We start from the raw sequence: 17612 nt of genomic DNA, 5'->3' as shown, positions 1-17612 counted from the left end.
TTAAAGCAGTAGAAAAATTGGAGATGAAAAATCAACCGTTTCCTTGTTTAGCAACAACCAAAATGAAAAATTCAAGAGAGAACAAAGAAAAAAAGTTCATTTTTACCATAAATGTGATCAAAAAGGCAAAACTGATATGAAAAAACAGGGTTTATAATGTCGGGGTATACATTCTGGGTAACAAAACAGCAAATCCTTATCTGTAAGTAAATTCAAAAGTTCCGTTAATTGTCCATACAATTCCTTGAAGGGATACAGCTTGCAATATACAGACTCTTTATACCAACTGCCTTCAGCCTTGAATAAGAGCAATATTCTGTTGCATTCGTATTCTGCCTTTTAACGTCGCAACATAGCCACATATCTTAAGGGCCGGTCCGAGTTTCATACCAGCGAATTCCATCAAGGATTCTCGCGTTAACAGCAACAATGCACTGCCATCAATCTCCTGGAGAAATAAGATATGAATAAAACATGGAAGCAATATCAAAAGAGTTTCAGGGAACTTAGAAGAAGACAACACGAATACTTCTGCCTGTAACTGCTATGAAAACACACGGGAAGCAATCATAGCTTCAAAAACTTCCAAAACAATAAGTTTCACATCAGAGCCCATCAGCATAATATACATTGATCTAAATTTTCCAAATAAAATCACACATTTAGAGAGTATTTTTTACAATAGCCTGATGATCGCATTATGCGTAAAACTCAGAATAGCAACTTGGAATCGTCCTGTACTATTCACAAAAGGCGAAAGTTTCACCCCCAACAACTTCTCGATTCTTTCTGTTCCCAACAATTCTGCCTTTAAGCTTTTGTGAAAACTTGGTAAAAAGCAGCAAAACAAGAATATATGTATGTTCTTTCATCTTATTTCCAAAGCACATTATTACAAAATAACTATTGTAAAGTAACATGTCAAAAAGGCCTAATGGTCAATTCGTAAAGACGAACCTGATCTTTGAGCGTCTCTGCATACTCAGAGCAATCAGTCGCGTTTAAAAAGCTGGCAACATCTTCCTCGCTCCATGAAGCGGGATTTCCTGGCAATTTGACTTTATCCAGGGGGTCCGTTAGATATTTTGTAAGATTCGCTGACGCAGCTGAAAACGAAAAAGAATAATTTAGTTACATACGGAAAATATGGAACATGCAACTGTGCGCGAAAAAATAACATTTTTTAAAGAGCAAATTTTCAAACATAGTTTTTTGTTTCAAATATGGTATGCTGTGCTGGAGAACATGATCTAACAAGAATAGGAGACTAATTGTTATAATTCAAATACGGAATAAACTAGGTAACAAGAACGCTCTCAACATGAGTATAAGTAGCGTCTAAGACAATATACCTTTTACGGTTATAGTCCAAAAATGGAGCAAACTGTTAAAAGTACCTTCTTAATATGGTGTACAACACCAATGAGATTAGCCTTAAAAGGATAAAACCTCTTAAGGTACCAATCCAAATGAGTACGTTTATTAATAAAGATATAAGTTCTATTTAAGAATCATACTTAAAAGGAACACTCCTAACGGTTACATCCCAAATATGAAAAATATTAAAACGAATTGTTGATTGAGGTGAAAAACTGACGGAAATCATGAAACAAGAAACTTGGTCATTTTCTAAGCTATTTGAGATGCTAACTAGAAATGCTGATCAAAACAGCAAAAAACTATTATGAACAGGCCTAAAACGTTCAAACAAACTTCAAAACCCACTAGCAGCTACAAATATAAACAATCACAATTAATACTTACTACTTATCTTCTTTTTCTTTCTTATTTTCGCGTCCTCTGAAGCATCCCAGTGGTCGAGCACAAAATCATTCTCCAGCCTCTTCCTTTTCAATCCATTCATTTCAATTTTTCCTGTATCTTGCTGTGAATGTTTTGAACCGTTTCCAGATGGCGGCGAGAGGCCTCTTTCCAAAATACTTTCATGTCCAAGACTCGCCTGTGCATCATAGTTTCCAAAGCCACTAGCATTGGCCCTAAACTTTTCGTCTCTTAATTCCAATAGCCCTGACTGACCATGAATGTCACTGTCACTAACTTTCGGGTGACAACCCGCGGGTGTCCCGCAATCATAGCTCGCCTTTGAAACAGGACTTGCTTCTAAATTATAAATGCAGGATTCTTCTCGAGAGATGGACGCCTGCTCTGGGATGTCTGTTGTTCTTCCCTGTGACTGCAGCGATGAAAACGACGGTCTTCTTTCGCGCAAAAACTTTGCTTGCTCTAAGGCTTGCTTGTATTTGACTTTAAACTGTGCACTGACAATCCCCTTTTGTCTCGACAGCAAGCGTTTCTTTATGCGTTGTCGCGCGTGCATCCCGAGGCCCTGTCCATGAGTCGCTTGATTCCCATTGCTCGCATTAACTTCACTTTCAATGGCCTCATCTGAAAATTCTTCACAGCCAAAGTCGCCATCCTCATTGCAATCATAATCATCATCATCATCACCAGATATTTCACCATAGCTCGAATTATTCGAATTATAAAACGAGACTTCATTGTCCAAACGAGAGTCTCCTTGAATCGTACTTTCCGTTCCATGTTTTAGTGCCTCAATCGTTCTGTGACGTGCCACAATTTCATTTTCATTTACTCTGTAATTCGAAGACTTCTCAGATAAATTCCCAGGTGACGTATTTTTCGGTGTGTAGTAGGCGACGTCTTGAAAGCTTTGTGAACTGTTAGACCTGATTGTATTTAATTTAGAGCCTTGTATTCGGACCGTGGTAAGCCCAGAAGAAAGTGGCCCGTTATTGGAATCTCTTTGGAGAGTCCTAACTGTAAATTTTCTAGTGACCCCAGAATAGGGCTGATGACTGATTTCCTCTAATGACGAAATTGGAATCTTATGGTGTGATCGATGTCCGCCACCAGGGATCCCATCTTGAAAGCGCTCCCCGTGCGATCCTGGCTTTGAATATATGAAAATCGGTTGTTGCTGATGTTGCAGTGGTTGTTGCTGTCTGTCCTTACTGAAGCTATGACTAACAGGTACGTATACAATCTTGTCACTTGGCTGTGTTTTCACCGGTATGTATGTGAGCGTCATGGTTCCATTGCTAGCAGGGGTGCTGATATTCGGTGAAAGAACATCGGCAGTTAGAGTACCCATCTCACGTGACACAACTTGCCCATTTGCCAGGCCGTTTGCTGCATCTGAGAAAGTTTTGGAAGATATTGGGGTGCTAGGGTGGTGAATAACACGACCCGACTGGCTAATAACACTAGTGGTTGTAGTTACCGGTGTGAAATCGAAGTGCGAAATCACCGTTGATGGGGTAAGGTTAGGGGGGCTTCGTAACGCAATGGATCGGTGCTGTCCAGACGGTGCAGGGCGAAGGGGCGGTGGGCTGTGTAGCGGGCTCAAGGCTGACTGTGAACCACCAGTATTGGTTGTAGCAACTTTAAGGTGATTTTTCATGTGGCTCGGCAAGCTGCTTGGCATGTGTCTTTTCATTCCATGGTGAGAAACGATATCGTATTTCATAGAAACGTTAGTTTTAATTGGCGAATTTGGGGACATGTTGGAGTGGACAGAACCGTCCATTTCATCATCGACAATATGCATTGATACTCCATCAGACAGCAGGGACTTTGTTCCATCTTGGATGCCATCTTGAGACATGTGATGGTAGGTTGAGGAGGCCGGATGGTGAATGTGAATTGTCGGACTCATTTGCTGCACAGGAGATGACTCAGATCGCTGAAAATGGTGGTCTTGAGGCTCCATCTTAATTTCGATTGGCGGTTTTATGGACCCGAACCGCGACCCGTGGTTGGTTGACAAAGAGTCTAGATTGCCGCTACGATAAACGGGGAAATCAGATGCTATATTTGAATCAGTCTCGTATATCTGACTTGGATTAGACTGGCTCTGAGAAGGAATGTGCAGAGCTTGCCCTCTCTGTAAGAATTTCACCCCGTTTTCGATCCTTGTTGATGATGACAGGACTTGCTTGAGTTCAGAGCTCGCGGCCATTGGGTTCATAGTCCCTGGCGCTTGGTCGAACATAGGACCATGTATTTTGATCGTGCCTTGAGCTTTAGACCTTGAACTACCACCTAAAACTTGGATCTGGCCTTTGCGAGAACTCGGAGAGAGAGGTAATCGCACCCCCTGGTTTGCCACATTTCCTCTGAGGGAGAGTAGACCCTGTCCTTGGTGAGTGGTTCCCGGGGGTTTTGTCACAACTAGTACTGTCGCAAGATTTGGGGATGTGAGGGATGGTGAAGACAAGTCACTGCCTGAAACAACCGATGACTGGGCACCGGGAGGGAGCATCCTCACGTTGACGGGGGTAACCATTCGCGATTGCGTCGCACTGGTAATGACTGTGTTTGAATGTACAGGATGAACGAATGAAGAGTGACTGCCAATTTCATACGGAGGTGGGGGCCGAGCATGATGTACTTGACTTGATGCAGGCATTATCGTGATGGGGGCTTTGGAGCCTGGGGCAATAGGAACTAATGGTCGGCCATTGTAAGATGCAAAGTTCTGCGAAATGGAAATAAAGAGATAAGTTATAAAGAGTTTGGATTGACGTCTTCATCATCGTCATCATAATCATCATCTTAACATTAGCAAGACTACAGCTTTACAACTAGCAAAGTGCATATAAGAGATTGCATTATGAACAGAAATACTTTCACGATAGAATCAGCGACTTCTTTTAACAGTAAATATTTAAAAATTGGCTGCAAGTAGCAACTTTGTTTTGATACTTGATAATACTGACAACTTGAGGTACTAAACACTGAAAAAGTCTCTCAGTTGAGTGTAATGGGGCAGCCAGAGTAAACAGTTTAAAAACAATTTATGGATCACTGTTTTGCATTTAAATTAGTTCAATTATTATGTCGTTTTTGGTTTTATGACAATTTATACAAAACTTTGTTTAAGATTTACTTTTTAATTTGCAAAATTATAGTAGAGGGCCTCTTGCAAACCAACAGTACTGTGGAAGGATTACCCTCCTTAAAAAATTGTAATTATCTTTTGACATGTAAGAAGGGTTAAAATTTGATAGTTAATTTTGTATTGAAATGAGTCCACGAAGGAAGATTAAATCAAAACAAATATAAGAGCCCTCACCAATACTCGCACTTGGGTGGTTGCCACACTTTTGGACACCCCATTATCATTTCCAAGAACAAACTCCCCTTTCATACTGCTGACGTCATGTTTAACATCGTATTCATCCTTGCGTGGTCTTCCTCGTTTCTTCCTGTAATCTTCACTTGCCATTTTGAGCAAATCTTCTTTCGTTTTCATGTTGCGCATAGTGAAGCCTTCCAAGCTGGTCGCACCTGCACAAAAAGTACACAAATTACCGTAAGTGCACGTGCGAGATAAAAACAAACAATTTTTGTGTGCATGTGCCAAATTACGTCATCCCTGAAAGTTGGCACAAGTACTCAATGTTTATATTGTTGCCGTGCAGTTCCATCCGAAGTTGATCTGCCCCTTGGTTGGTTTCAAATAACAGCAGGCTCGTATGAAAGGGTTTCGCTTGACCAAGGTTCGCGCTGGTTACATTCACGTGTTCCAATCACGTGAATGTGGTGGGTTCTAAAATGCACGTGCTTTTTCCGACTTGCTGGTATTACAACATATGGATGCTTCAAACAGTCTATTTCCGGGTATGGTCATCGAAAGAATGAAGGTTGGGTCGGGTAGCTACAATCCCCCAACAATTTATGAGAATAATGGATGGGTAACGTTGGTATTCAAATAAAATAAGCACTCGTATCTTGTTCAAATCTTGAACCCAAAACGCTTTGAGCTTTGACACTAAACTTCATTAATTCCTTGTTTAATTTGCTGATCAGAAAAAGCATGCTTCTTCATTAAAGTTGGTAGGGGTGGCTTGAGCCCCCTCTTAAAATCCCCAGGGGGACTCGAGCCCACAAGCCCTGACGTTGTTGGCGCAAATCGTCATGAAGAAGTATATTTCAAACAAAAAACCGGCCTTGTATTTTTGATTGAAAAACTATTGCTGCCGTCTCATTTTCGGCTACAATAACGCTTTTATTTCATCTGATTCAGAATTTGCTTACTTGCTTGGGAAGATCACTTATCTTTGGCTACTGTCTTTAAAAACATGAATTTTCAAGATATCACAACTTTCCAGTAGACCCAGGTGTCGAATTGCTGACGTAAAGAGATGAAACAGCTTCGATTTTTGTTGCTGAATATTTGCGAAATCCTCTCTATTTTTAACAACAATTTTACGACTAAAGGCTAAAGGGCAACCACACCCAGACCACGCCCTAGATAGTCTCTCGGAGCCCTCGTTTGGTTGCTCTGTTTTCAAAGGAATCACACTGTCTGAATCTGATAAGGTGAGCTAAACAGACTCGAGCGGAACGAACTATCAAATTATCAAATCCATAACCTTTGAAAAAATAGAGTGGTTGCCCATCCCACAATTTCTTCAGCACTGCTTCGGCGTAAAATATTAACTCATGATGATGCAAAGAACAGGTTACGCAAACGGGTAGTTTAATAATAGATATTCTAAATGCTGCCTGGACGGATATGACCAGAGCTCAAGAAGCCGCATGACGCTGCTTTGCAGAAACGGACCTGGCATACCTCCGGCTGTGCTTAATAACACAATGTCTTGTTTGTATTGCCAAGTATCAAAACACAAGGTCAGAAACAAAACCGCATTACCTTGTTGCTGAAAATCTAAGTTACCTCATCCAAAAACTCAGTGCTGCTTCCAAATATAAAGCTCAAGTTGCAGGCTTCATTTCCGCACAATCAAAGCAGGTGAAGAAGGTCTTTTCACAAACAAACCGGGGGTTCCTTGTCTACGGTTTCTTTGGTCAAGGACAGGGGCGAATAAAACGTTTTGCCATTAACACAGGCCGCAAGAGGACACTTTGTGTCTTACGTTATTTGTTTAATGTGGACAGGTGCTTGGAACTGTCACTCGGCATAAAAGGGGGCCAGTAAGGTTTGCGGCTTCATGGCCTTGACCCTATTTCTACGTGCGGCGTACGGATTGGGCAATGGATTTTCTGCAGATTGCGGCTTCAGCATAAGGTGTGTCTTTCGGTGCAAATTGGCAACGGCTTACGGCTTTGTGGATGTGGATGCGCTTTCACGAAAATATGCAGTCAAGAAATTTTGATAAGGTTTGGACCAATGCAACAGCTTTTTCTGTGAAACAGAGCCAGAACTATAAGAACCTGTCACACAGCAACTCCCCCCTTTCCTTGTAAGCAAATAGTTGGCATTTGTGTCACGGCACGTTTTACAACTGCGGCTGCGTCTTTGCAATTTGTTCATCGCGGATTGCGGCTTTTGGCCGATTTTTCACGGTTTTGCAGCCTTTGAAGTCCATAAAGTAGGCTCCCATTAAATGGTGGAGCTTTTTTTCGCCACAAAAAGCCCAAACCGTGCAGTTATACCACTTTCCCCTGGAAGCACCTCTCGGTGGTTAAAATGGGATGACCGTCCTCAAACCCTCAATACAGTCTACATCTTTCCTATGTTCATTTCATTCATCGCAATTATCAGCCACGTCACAACAGGATACCATGAGAAGAGAGCACATGCGCAGCTGGTCATTATTTTTCGATGTGAATAATTACAGAACAATGTAGGCGTCACAGGGTGGGGCCCGTAGAAGGGAGGATTTGTGACTCCTCCCATTTCTGCTCATTAGAGAGAAAAAATGCAATTCCAAGGTATAAGTATTGTATAATTTCGAAATATGATGCTGAAAATTCGCGGTTTTAAAAAAACACCCAAGACCCAGTATTTACAGATACTGTCCCGTCCAAAAGTACCACAAAACAAAATGAAAAAAGCACAAAAAATTTGTGAAGTAGGCTCGCTAAGTTGACAGACATATGCTACTGGCGTGGTTATGGTTGTGCGTACATACTATTTGCATTTGAATAACTTTCCCACGTTTCTCTGCATATTGTAGATTACAAATTGTTGATAGCTTGAATGAACTTAGTATAATTAACCAGAAAGTAACCAAGAGTAGATAAAATAACGATGACCATATTCCAACAGCTATGCACATGAGGCCTGTGACGAATCTTACTCTGTACAGAAAGGAAAACCAGAGTGGAAAGCCACAATAAAACAGGCAGTTGAAGCAACAAGCCATTAACACCCTTACGCAAAAGAGATAATTGAAAACACGAAGCCCAAACCGAGTACCAATTTTATAACGCAGTGACGTCACTTCCGACAGCCAAGCACCCTCTAGGCATACTTGTGAAACATTTTTCTGCTGTACAAAATGTTTTTAGGTATAGGAAAGTAAAGAGACGTGATTCACCATGGATCTGGAAAAGTACTGCACCACAAATGTTGGTACCAGCTACCTTTTAAATGGGATGCAACGCAAATAGCAGAATTCAGGCAACTCAATTCACTGGTAGAGCTAGGTTACATAGCACCTTGGACGTTGTAAACTCCTGCAAGGTGCAGGGGAAGTAGGTAAAAGACAAAATGCATCTCTATACCATCCTTCAGCTAACGACCCTCGTTTCAAATTGACTGAACTTTCTTGATGGTTATTGTGAGAACTATTGTGCGTTGTACGTTAAAAGGCGCAGATATGTGACAATATATTTTCTTAGGAGAAGAATTTCAGTTAGAGGTAATGCTAAGGTTGCTTAGGCCAGAGGAAATGAATCCTGAAATATAAAGCCTGACATCTTTGCTGTTAGGGAATATTTCATTGATAGCACAGGGATACCCCGTTACAAAATAGCAGCAACTGACAGAATGTTCTGGCTGCTTCTCAAAGACAAGATAACGTTAAAGAAACAGGAGAAGAAAGGAAGAAGTGAAAAGAAGACACAAAAGTATGAAGCAAAAAAATTTTCATAACGACCTTTCGTTAAGAGTTTCCATCTAAAAAACTGTAAGCTTTCATCAAACTTCGTTTCTGCAGAAAACTTCAAGTAAATGAATGATTAGGCACATTCCCCATGGGAAGAATTCTCATTCCTCTAAACAGTTAGCCACCCCACACGTCTGGTTAACTATCTAGTTCCAAAAACACCAAGGTCGAGGCTAAGGCGCCATTTTTATATGAAAACGGAGTAGACCCTATCCATTATTGTCTTGTCCTAACACTGTTCTACCACTACGGAGTAGTGTGAATGAAGCCTTAGAAATACGCAGGCATAGGACTTACCTGACGTGCGGCAATCGAGTGGACAAGGCTCCTTCGTAGGATCGAACGACAAGAAGTATTCACAGCTTTTCAGCTTCTTGCATAGTCTTTTAAGAAGTCTGCTGGCTCTAACTTTAGTGTCGAAGCGGCAAAGGCCCTAGAGAAAAATAGATAAGGTAATCACTAAAAGAGAATCAAAAATGCTTTAACAGCATAAGCTTCAAAATGGTTTAAAAGAACGTTAGCTTACATAAAAGGGATCGAGGGTGGCGGCAAACCCTTTCCACGTGTTTTTCAAAATGGGTCTTCATACCTCAATAAAACGCTATTTTACACCCTTTTTCAAAGGCAATAATTGCTAATGGGATGAAAAAACAATGGGTACTCTGAAGCAAGATGCCAGTATTTGGGCACTATACTAGAATATTTTACGGAATTGAAAACAAAATATTAAGACAATGAGAGACAAGGATCGTATGAATGAATGCTCGTGTAATAAAATCAAAAACATTCTTACATAGAGTATTGGCGAATGCAAATCAATGTTTGAATTCCAGCGAACGAAAGATACAAACCGGGTTTAAAAAAGTGAGAAGCATTGTTCGGAAAGCAGACACTAATACCAAAGCTTAAATTTATTTTCTTATATAACCATAAGAAAAAATAAATAAAACGAGAGGCAGTAGTAGACTCAAACAGAACATTCAGGTGTGTGTGGAACCTGATAGCAACAAAGACACGACGATCATGACATTTAGGGCAAGGATCATGAAAACAAGAAGCAAAGGAATATAACAGACAGAAAGAAACCTGTTAGTTTTGAGAAGAACGTAGAAAAGAAAAGGCGGAGATAAGAAAGAGTGGAATAGAAGCGAGGCAAATTAAAGTGATAAGGGTTCCGTCGAATGAAAACATGGAAGGGATATGATTAAAAATGGATGAAAAATAGACATGGTTTTCAGAAAAGTATTGAAACTATGATAACAACGCTACGAAGTACTGACGATAAAATTGAAAAATCATAGTGTAATATCAAGATAAAACAGGGAAACTATTCTATATAAATTAGAGGACTGACTTCATGGTGACTCAGTGACGTAAGAAAGATATCATTAGTACTGGAAAGGTTGCAAGATACCCAACAGCTGAAGGAAAAACACAAGCAAAGTGAAACAGAGGATGAGCTGGATAAAAACAGAGGAGGTTCAAACTGTTCTTTGGCTATACCGTTTATAAATCAAGCCTATGTAGAAGACGTTCGTTATCCAGCAACTTCATGCAGGAACTTTGAATCTTATAAAGAAAAACAACTATTCATTTAAACTAAAAAGCAAAAAGTTATCGAAAGTTATTGTTATTGAACTGAAAGTTATTGAAAGACTTTGTTTTGAATGCATGGCAATTATTCAATCTAGATGCCTCGTCTTCAGACAACGATAATACATATCCTTACCCTGAGGTCCTGTGAAGTAATGGGTAAACCCATTTTCTAATTTGTTTTTAGCTGTTTATATTTTTAAGTCTTGTATGAAAAACCATCCAAACTTTTTGACTAGCCCCCTAATGACTTTATCAAAGTGGTTCTTTTTTGTTCCATTTAACTGAAAATTTGCATTTCCGCAAAAACCCGACGTTTTCGTCCAAGAATTTCAAGACAAATTATTAACGAAGCCGAGGAAAGCAAATAACAGTAATGGCAAAATAAAAAGTAACAAGCACTTGTGAATGTTGACTTTTGATTGAGTCTATCGGTACTCGGAATGCGTTTCTGGTGGGAAAATGCATGCATCGACTTTGTCACCTCTAAGGATTCATGAAAACCTTTTGTGCACAAGCTTCGACAGGTAATAGAGAGCAAAAAAACGAGAAAAACAACACATTTTCACCAAGCCTTTTGTCTAAAGAATTGCAAGTCTATGATCTTCATGCGAAAAACAGCTGCTCTGCTCCAGCTAATGGGAGACAGCTATTATTTTAACGATAGGAAACAATTCGAATCGACTGTATTTATTGGGAAAGCAAAAACATGGGCGTAGCATTAAGATTAGATAGATAATGGCGTCAAAAGGATAAAAGATAATGACATTCTGTGTTTTCATTTTTTAACAAAGAAATGTTAGAGCAGGTACAGCGGAATTCCGATATAACGAACCCCAGAAATAACGAACTTTCCGGTAAACGAACTTAATGTCTGGTCCCTTGGTTTCTGCCTAACAAACACCTTACGAATTCTCTCGGTATAAAGAACCCCGATTATAACGAACTCTCGATATTACAAACCAAATTCTGGGTCCCTTCATCATAATTACCCTCGATATAACGAACTTTTCATAATTTGCACGGAAGTTGGAGATTTCCTAAAAAGCCAACCGCAGGTTTTTTAGGCGTAACGAACTATTTTCTGGTTCCATCCAGAGTTCGTTATATCGGGATTCCACTGTATGTTCTTTTAAGAACGGATGATAGAGTACTGGTTTCAGCGAGTATTAGCTCAGCAAACCCCGATTTTCAGGACTCCATCCGGGAATTTCAAATATTGAGGGTTTTTTACTACTTGTATTTCCGTGTCATTTGTTTCCAATTTTCATACAAAGTCTTCATAAAATTCTGAAAGATCCGAGACCCGGCACTCGAGACTCACAAATTCCTAAACGCGATACCCTTCCCTGGGGATCTTGGTCCCAAAATTATGCACATTGGTCCCACAATTATGTGGAGAAAGAGCACTTGCCGAAGGTACACACTCTCCTAAGGGAATAGTAACAAAGCATTTTGTCCCACTGAGAGCATCTTGATCGGGAAATCAGTAAAGAAAACAGAATAATTCATATCCGAGAACTGGATGATGCTCCGGAAGAAAAGGAAACAAGAAATCTGAAGCTGGAATGACAATTAGAAAAATTGGCAACGCACCATGTTCGAATGTTTATAAACCTCAAAATGAAAATGTCAACCATGAAACTGTGATTTTTAAATGATATAGCTTGCCATGACAACACTGTGAGCTGCACTGAAAGCAAATAACTACAACTAGCAACTTTTGAGACTTACTTCAACAGTACTCCGAACAATCCACAAGGCAGCACAATGGCCATACTGCCAAGCAGCAACAGCAACAACAAAGATGGATAATTTTCAATCAATTGAAGAAGAATATTTTAAAACGAAACCTCGAGAGCTTTAAAAGGGAACAGGTTGAATGAAAGCGAAAGCTATTGCTCACAGATTTGATTTTCCTACAAAACTGAAACAACAAGAAAGCGAAAGCAATAGTAAAATCGTATTCACCTTGCTTTACATGATCTGCTGTGAGTGCCACGAAATTTCAAAAAATTCTCCGCCAGATTTGCCCCTCGAAGTACGATAACGCTTAATCTAAACTCAGACAGTCACAGCTTTAAACTTTTGTCATCACAGTTAAAAACTTTGTTTTAACTTCCCTGTTCAACAACGCAAATATAAAAGAAACTTTAAGCTGTCGAATGACGGCGATCGACGCACCTCGTTTTCAATATAAAAGCTGCTTGTCATTGAATCATAGTAGAGCCGGTAAAAAACACCTGTGGTTATTCACAATTAGTCTGCAAACGAGTCTACATCAAAAAGTCTCGTATTTTTACACGATAGGGGAAGAGACTTAACTGATACTGTTTTAAGCTGTTTTGATAGGTTCAGAATCAAGGTTCTTGTTGATACTGAGAGTTTCGCAGAACGTTTAAGTAAATTGTAAGAAGCGATAGGAAAAACCTGTTAATGCTCGAGCCATTGAATAGCGAGCAGAAATCAAACCACCTGTTGACAGCTGAACACAAAGAGATTCGTATTCGAAACTCAGGGGTACAAGGAATGCTAAATTCTAACAAAGGGACCTATCTTTGGCCATAAAAGGAAATACTTTTCCAGAAAGATTGACACGTTAATAGAGGCTGTAGACCTAACGAAGACCTGACGATGATTTGACGGAGAACGGACGAAGAGCTGACGAAAACCTAACGAAGACCCGACGAAGAACGGACGAAGACCTGACGATGATTTGATGAAGTACGGACGAGAAGCTGACGAAAACCTAACGAAAAATGGACGAAGAACAGACGAGAACCTAATGATGATTTGACGAAAAACGGACGAAAAGATGACGAAAACCTGATGACGACCCGACGAAGAACGGACAAAGATCTGGTTCGACGAAGAACGGACAAAGATCTGGTTCGACGAAGAAGCTGACGAAGAACGGACGAAGACCTGACGAAACTTGACGAAGACCGATTAAACTATTCACAATTCAACAATGTACAGAAAGCAAATTCTTTTTAAAACGTAATGATGACAAGAAATGGCTACCCATCCACCCCCTCCCCTTCGGTTTCATTTTTTGTATCATTTTAATATGTTTTGGTTGCTCTTCGATTTTGATTGCCATTACAAGCAGCAGATGGAGGATTTAAATGTGTGTTTCAGCATTGAAATTTCGAATAACCAAGATGAAAAAAAATCGGTTAAAAACACTGCTTGAGTATTTTATCGAAATAAAAAAAACTCCTTTGACTGGGTTTGATAGCTCAGGGTCTTAAGTCAATATTGCCGTGGAAGAAAAACATGACTTTCTCGTCTTGGAGAAAAGTTTTGGCTTTGGTAACAGGGTATCCATTTAAAAATGGCCACGTGAAAGAAATTACCTCTAGCAACATAAAATCATCAATTATTCAATCAAGACACATGTGGGAACATTTGAAATCTTTCAAATCAATGACATTAAAACACTGCACTAGGAAACTACTTTAGAATCTCGCATTGTATCGAAATGACGGGTTACACAGATAAAAGTGATAAAAGTGCAATGATACTCAGTATAGACAAAGGTTCTCCTGAGAAAGCTTTTCGAGATCGTATGAATTATAACATTCAAAAAATTGCAGCAAAGTGACACAACTTTCCTAAAGTTGCATATGAACAATTTTTTTGCGGTACAGAATTTGAAAATGGCTTTGAAAAAAGCAAACATTTTACAACATACTTAAAGCTTTTTCGTCTGACACTCCTCAGAGCATAAAACGTCAGAATAGGTTCCGAAAAAACACGATGGAAAAATATATACCCAGTTGTGGATCGAAATAGGCCAATCAGAAAAACGCAAGCACAAGACCGGTATAGTTGACCAATCAGTGCCGCGAGCCTTCCAGCCCTCCAGTTTACGTTTGAAAAGGAAGAAAATGATTCCTTACCATTTTTAGATGTTTTGGTCGTAAAGTCTAACACTGGATTTCTTACCAGTGTATATCGCAAGCCTACTTTTACCGGTCAGTACATACGCTGGAATTCATTTTGCCCAAAACAACGCAAAGTCAACCTTGTCAAAACATTAGTACATAGGGCACTTATGATCTGCTCGAAATCTAAACTGCACGCTGAACTGGAAAAACTCAAAACGATCTTCTTGGACAACGGCTATCCTGAAGACGTCATTTTATCTTATACTAAGGAGAAGATCGCAAGTTTTTCGGCTGTTCAAAAGTTTGGTCCGCAAAAGTGCCCAGTTTATTTGAAACTACCATGGATTGGTAACACTTCCTTGCGATTCGAGAGTCAGATTAGGCAAGCCATAACCAATTGTTTCTTTGCTGTCAATCCTCGGATTGTTTACAGCACTAGGAGAGCCCTTCCATCCATTCAAAAGGATTGCGTCCCTACCAAACAAAAAAGTTCCGTCATTTATGAATTTACGTGCCAGTGTGATTCTGGCTACGTAGGGCGCACAACCCAAAGATTGGGGGATAGGATAAAACAGCATGTTCCTTCCAACATACGAAACAAAACTGCCCCTCAAAGAGAACAGCCTCCTCGATCTTGTAGGTCTAGAAACACTGTTAAAACAAGTGATTCTGCCATTGGTCAACATCTTTTAGACAACCCAGATTGTGCAAAACTCTATAATGACGACATGTTTCGGATAATTGGCAGAGCCCGGTCGTCCTTCCATCTAGCAGTTTTGGAGTCAATCTACATAAAAACGAAAAAGCCGCCATTGTGTAGACAAAAGGAGTTCGTTTTCTCTCTTGGACTCCATTGGTAATTTTTCTTTAGGCTCGCGGCACTGATTGGTCAACTATACCGGTCTTGTGCTTGCGTTTTTCTGATTGGCCTATTTCGATCCACAACTGGGTATATATTTTTCCATCGTGTTTTTTCGGAACCTATTCTGACGTTTTATGCTCTGAGGAGTGTCAGACGAAAAAGCTTTAAGTATGTTGTAAAATGTTTGCTTTTTTCAAAGCCATTTTCAAAGTTGCATATGTAGGAGAATCATTTGTGGATGCAAGAAGCTATCATTCGTTTTCTGAAGAATCTCTCAAAAGTTAGGCCTTGACAATTTCCAACGATTTAAGGAAAGCTTCCAAATAGCAAATTGCATGACAATCTTGTGATCTCCCTTTCTTTGCTACTGTCAAAGGGCTTTTCTTGCAATAACGCAAAAACTTAAAGCTTCTCAGAAGAAAAATCTACAGGCCTAATATGACCCTAACAACACCACAAAAAATTCTCAAGTTGGTAAATACAACGAAAGCAATATTCACCTTCTTGAGGACTTTACTCTTTCCCCTGGAAAACAGCTTTGCGCAAAACCCGTCTTGCAAGGCGTCCATTGTTTCGCTTGGATTGATGGCAACAGCTATGAGCCGCTCAAGGGCCAACCTCACTGCGGCTGGGGGTTTCGCGGTTGCAGTGGTAGCCGGCATCTTGGCGACTTTCTCTGGATCAAGAAACGGTCCAATGATACATGACTTGTTGAAATAAACACAGTAAGCGTCTTGTTTTTCTGGATCTGTCACAGAAAATGGCCATATTCAGCGAAAAACGACAAAACGTTGAGAAAGCGGACTACATTAGGTAGCCACTTAAAAAAAGCTAACATGTAAATCGAAAATAAAGCAATTTTTGGTCTGTTCAAACAGAATTAATGAACAATGAAAGCAGGATAGACAAAACATCCCTAATATGTTTCTACTATCAACATTTGCACTATTCCCTTTTAATAAAGCTTTGATAGTCACTTTTTGATTTTTTCATTTACCCCCCCCCCCCCCTTCTGTTTCCCTCTGTAACATGACTATCAAGTCGTACAATTTATGGAATTATTTTATTAAGTTCATTTAGCTCCGCTTTCAGTTTGATACAAAATTTGTGTAGGCATTTTATGAATAGCAAATCGAGCCAAAGAATGATACACAAGCAAATTCTTCGACCTGGTCAGCTAACGTTTCCCCTTTTTCTGGGTTTAAAACCTTTTTATGAGTTTGTAATAAGAAACACAGGCATTAATCACCAAGAATATATCCAAAAGGGTGTTGCCGACATTTTTCGGTAGTTGGCTGTCGTTACAAAAACTCGTTCGGGGGTGCAACGAAGTGCGTTCGCAACAGATAACAAAATGCCTTATGGAAAAGTTCCGAATATGTGTAAATTGCGAAATAATCTCACAAAAGCAACATAGAGGGAAACTTTTCAAGAAATTCTAAAGGAAATGTCTTTGGGTAGTTTTGAAGTCACACAGTGATAAAGATTCCCAAAGTTGTCAAGACAAGGAATGAAAAATCACTGTCCATTTGCATTCACAAAAAACAAAATCTCACCTTCCTGTGTTTTGTCTTTCACGATTTCTCGTACTGTTGGCGTTGAAATGTCATTAGCCACTGTCGTTGACCTACGTAAACAGACCAGCGTGTTAGTACCATAAAGAAAGACGGTTCATATGTGAATATGTTGAATCAACGAGCAAGATATCCACAATCTCCACAATGCTTACGTGACCAGAAGACAAAATCAGCTTGGTTAGAGTCAATTGCATTAGTTTCTTTTTAGGACTTGGCAGTTATTCCTTAAAATACAATAATATATTTGTCATTTTAGGGACTGTCTTGAGAATCTTGCATCTTGAGAATCACATCAAATGAATTTTCTGAGGGTAAACTGCTAACAACTTTCTCATTCAAACCAGGGCCGTAGCACTTATTGTTCTCCGGGGGGGGGGGGGGGGCGAGCACCCCCACCCCAAAAATAAATATTTAAACCTAAAACTTTCAATGAACAATCCCAAAAAAAAGGTGTTCCCTGTTATGAAATCCTTCCTAAGGTATTCTTACCCCCAGTTCTCCTACAGTAACTTAGATGCAAAGTAATAAAAACAGCAAGCAATGAAGAATTTTTATTTAATATCAACGAGAGAACTATTTGCATTAATAGGGGAAGGAACTGAAAACATCAAAAGCATACATATTTTCTGCCTTGGCTTTGAGCTTCTTGTTCAATTCCTCTGCAAATATAACGAGAAATTGAATAACAAACGTTGGCTTGGAATAAAATAGCTACCAATATCAATCGCACAAAATTAATCAGTGTGCAACACTATGACTGCTCGACTCTAGGAAGTTGTGGAGGTAC

The 17612-nt window shown here is 39.7% G+C and overlaps 1 protein-coding gene across 1 annotated transcript in view; it reads right to left on the bottom strand.

Annotated features, from left to right (window-relative positions):
• Positions 1–99: 99 nt before the first annotated feature.
• The window catches only part of LOC135692265 (uncharacterized), a 36961-nt gene continuing 19448 nt past the window's right edge, over positions 100–17612 (bottom strand). The window contains exons 13-20 of the mRNA XM_065210354.2: positions 17445–17484; positions 16805–16875; positions 15749–15996; positions 9198–9333; positions 5117–5331; positions 1765–4519; positions 958–1106; positions 100–448 (exon numbers count right to left, since the gene is read on the bottom strand). Of these exons, the coding sequence (XP_065066426.2) occupies positions 293–448; positions 958–1106; positions 1765–4519; positions 5117–5331; positions 9198–9333; positions 15749–15996; positions 16805–16875; positions 17445–17484 (3770 nt within the window). The 3' untranslated portion in view covers positions 100–292. The remainder of the gene's footprint in view (positions 449–957; positions 1107–1764; positions 4520–5116; positions 5332–9197; positions 9334–15748; positions 15997–16804; positions 16876–17444; positions 17485–17612) is intronic.

The sequence above is a fragment of the Rhopilema esculentum genome, chromosome 13 (genome assembly GCF_057945365.1).
Source record: "Rhopilema esculentum isolate cy_ngs chromosome 13, ASM5794536v1, whole genome shotgun sequence".
Lineage (NCBI taxonomy): Eukaryota > Metazoa > Cnidaria > Scyphozoa > Rhizostomeae > Rhizostomatidae > Rhopilema > Rhopilema esculentum.
This window is presented reverse-complemented; position numbering and strand designations above follow the sequence as displayed.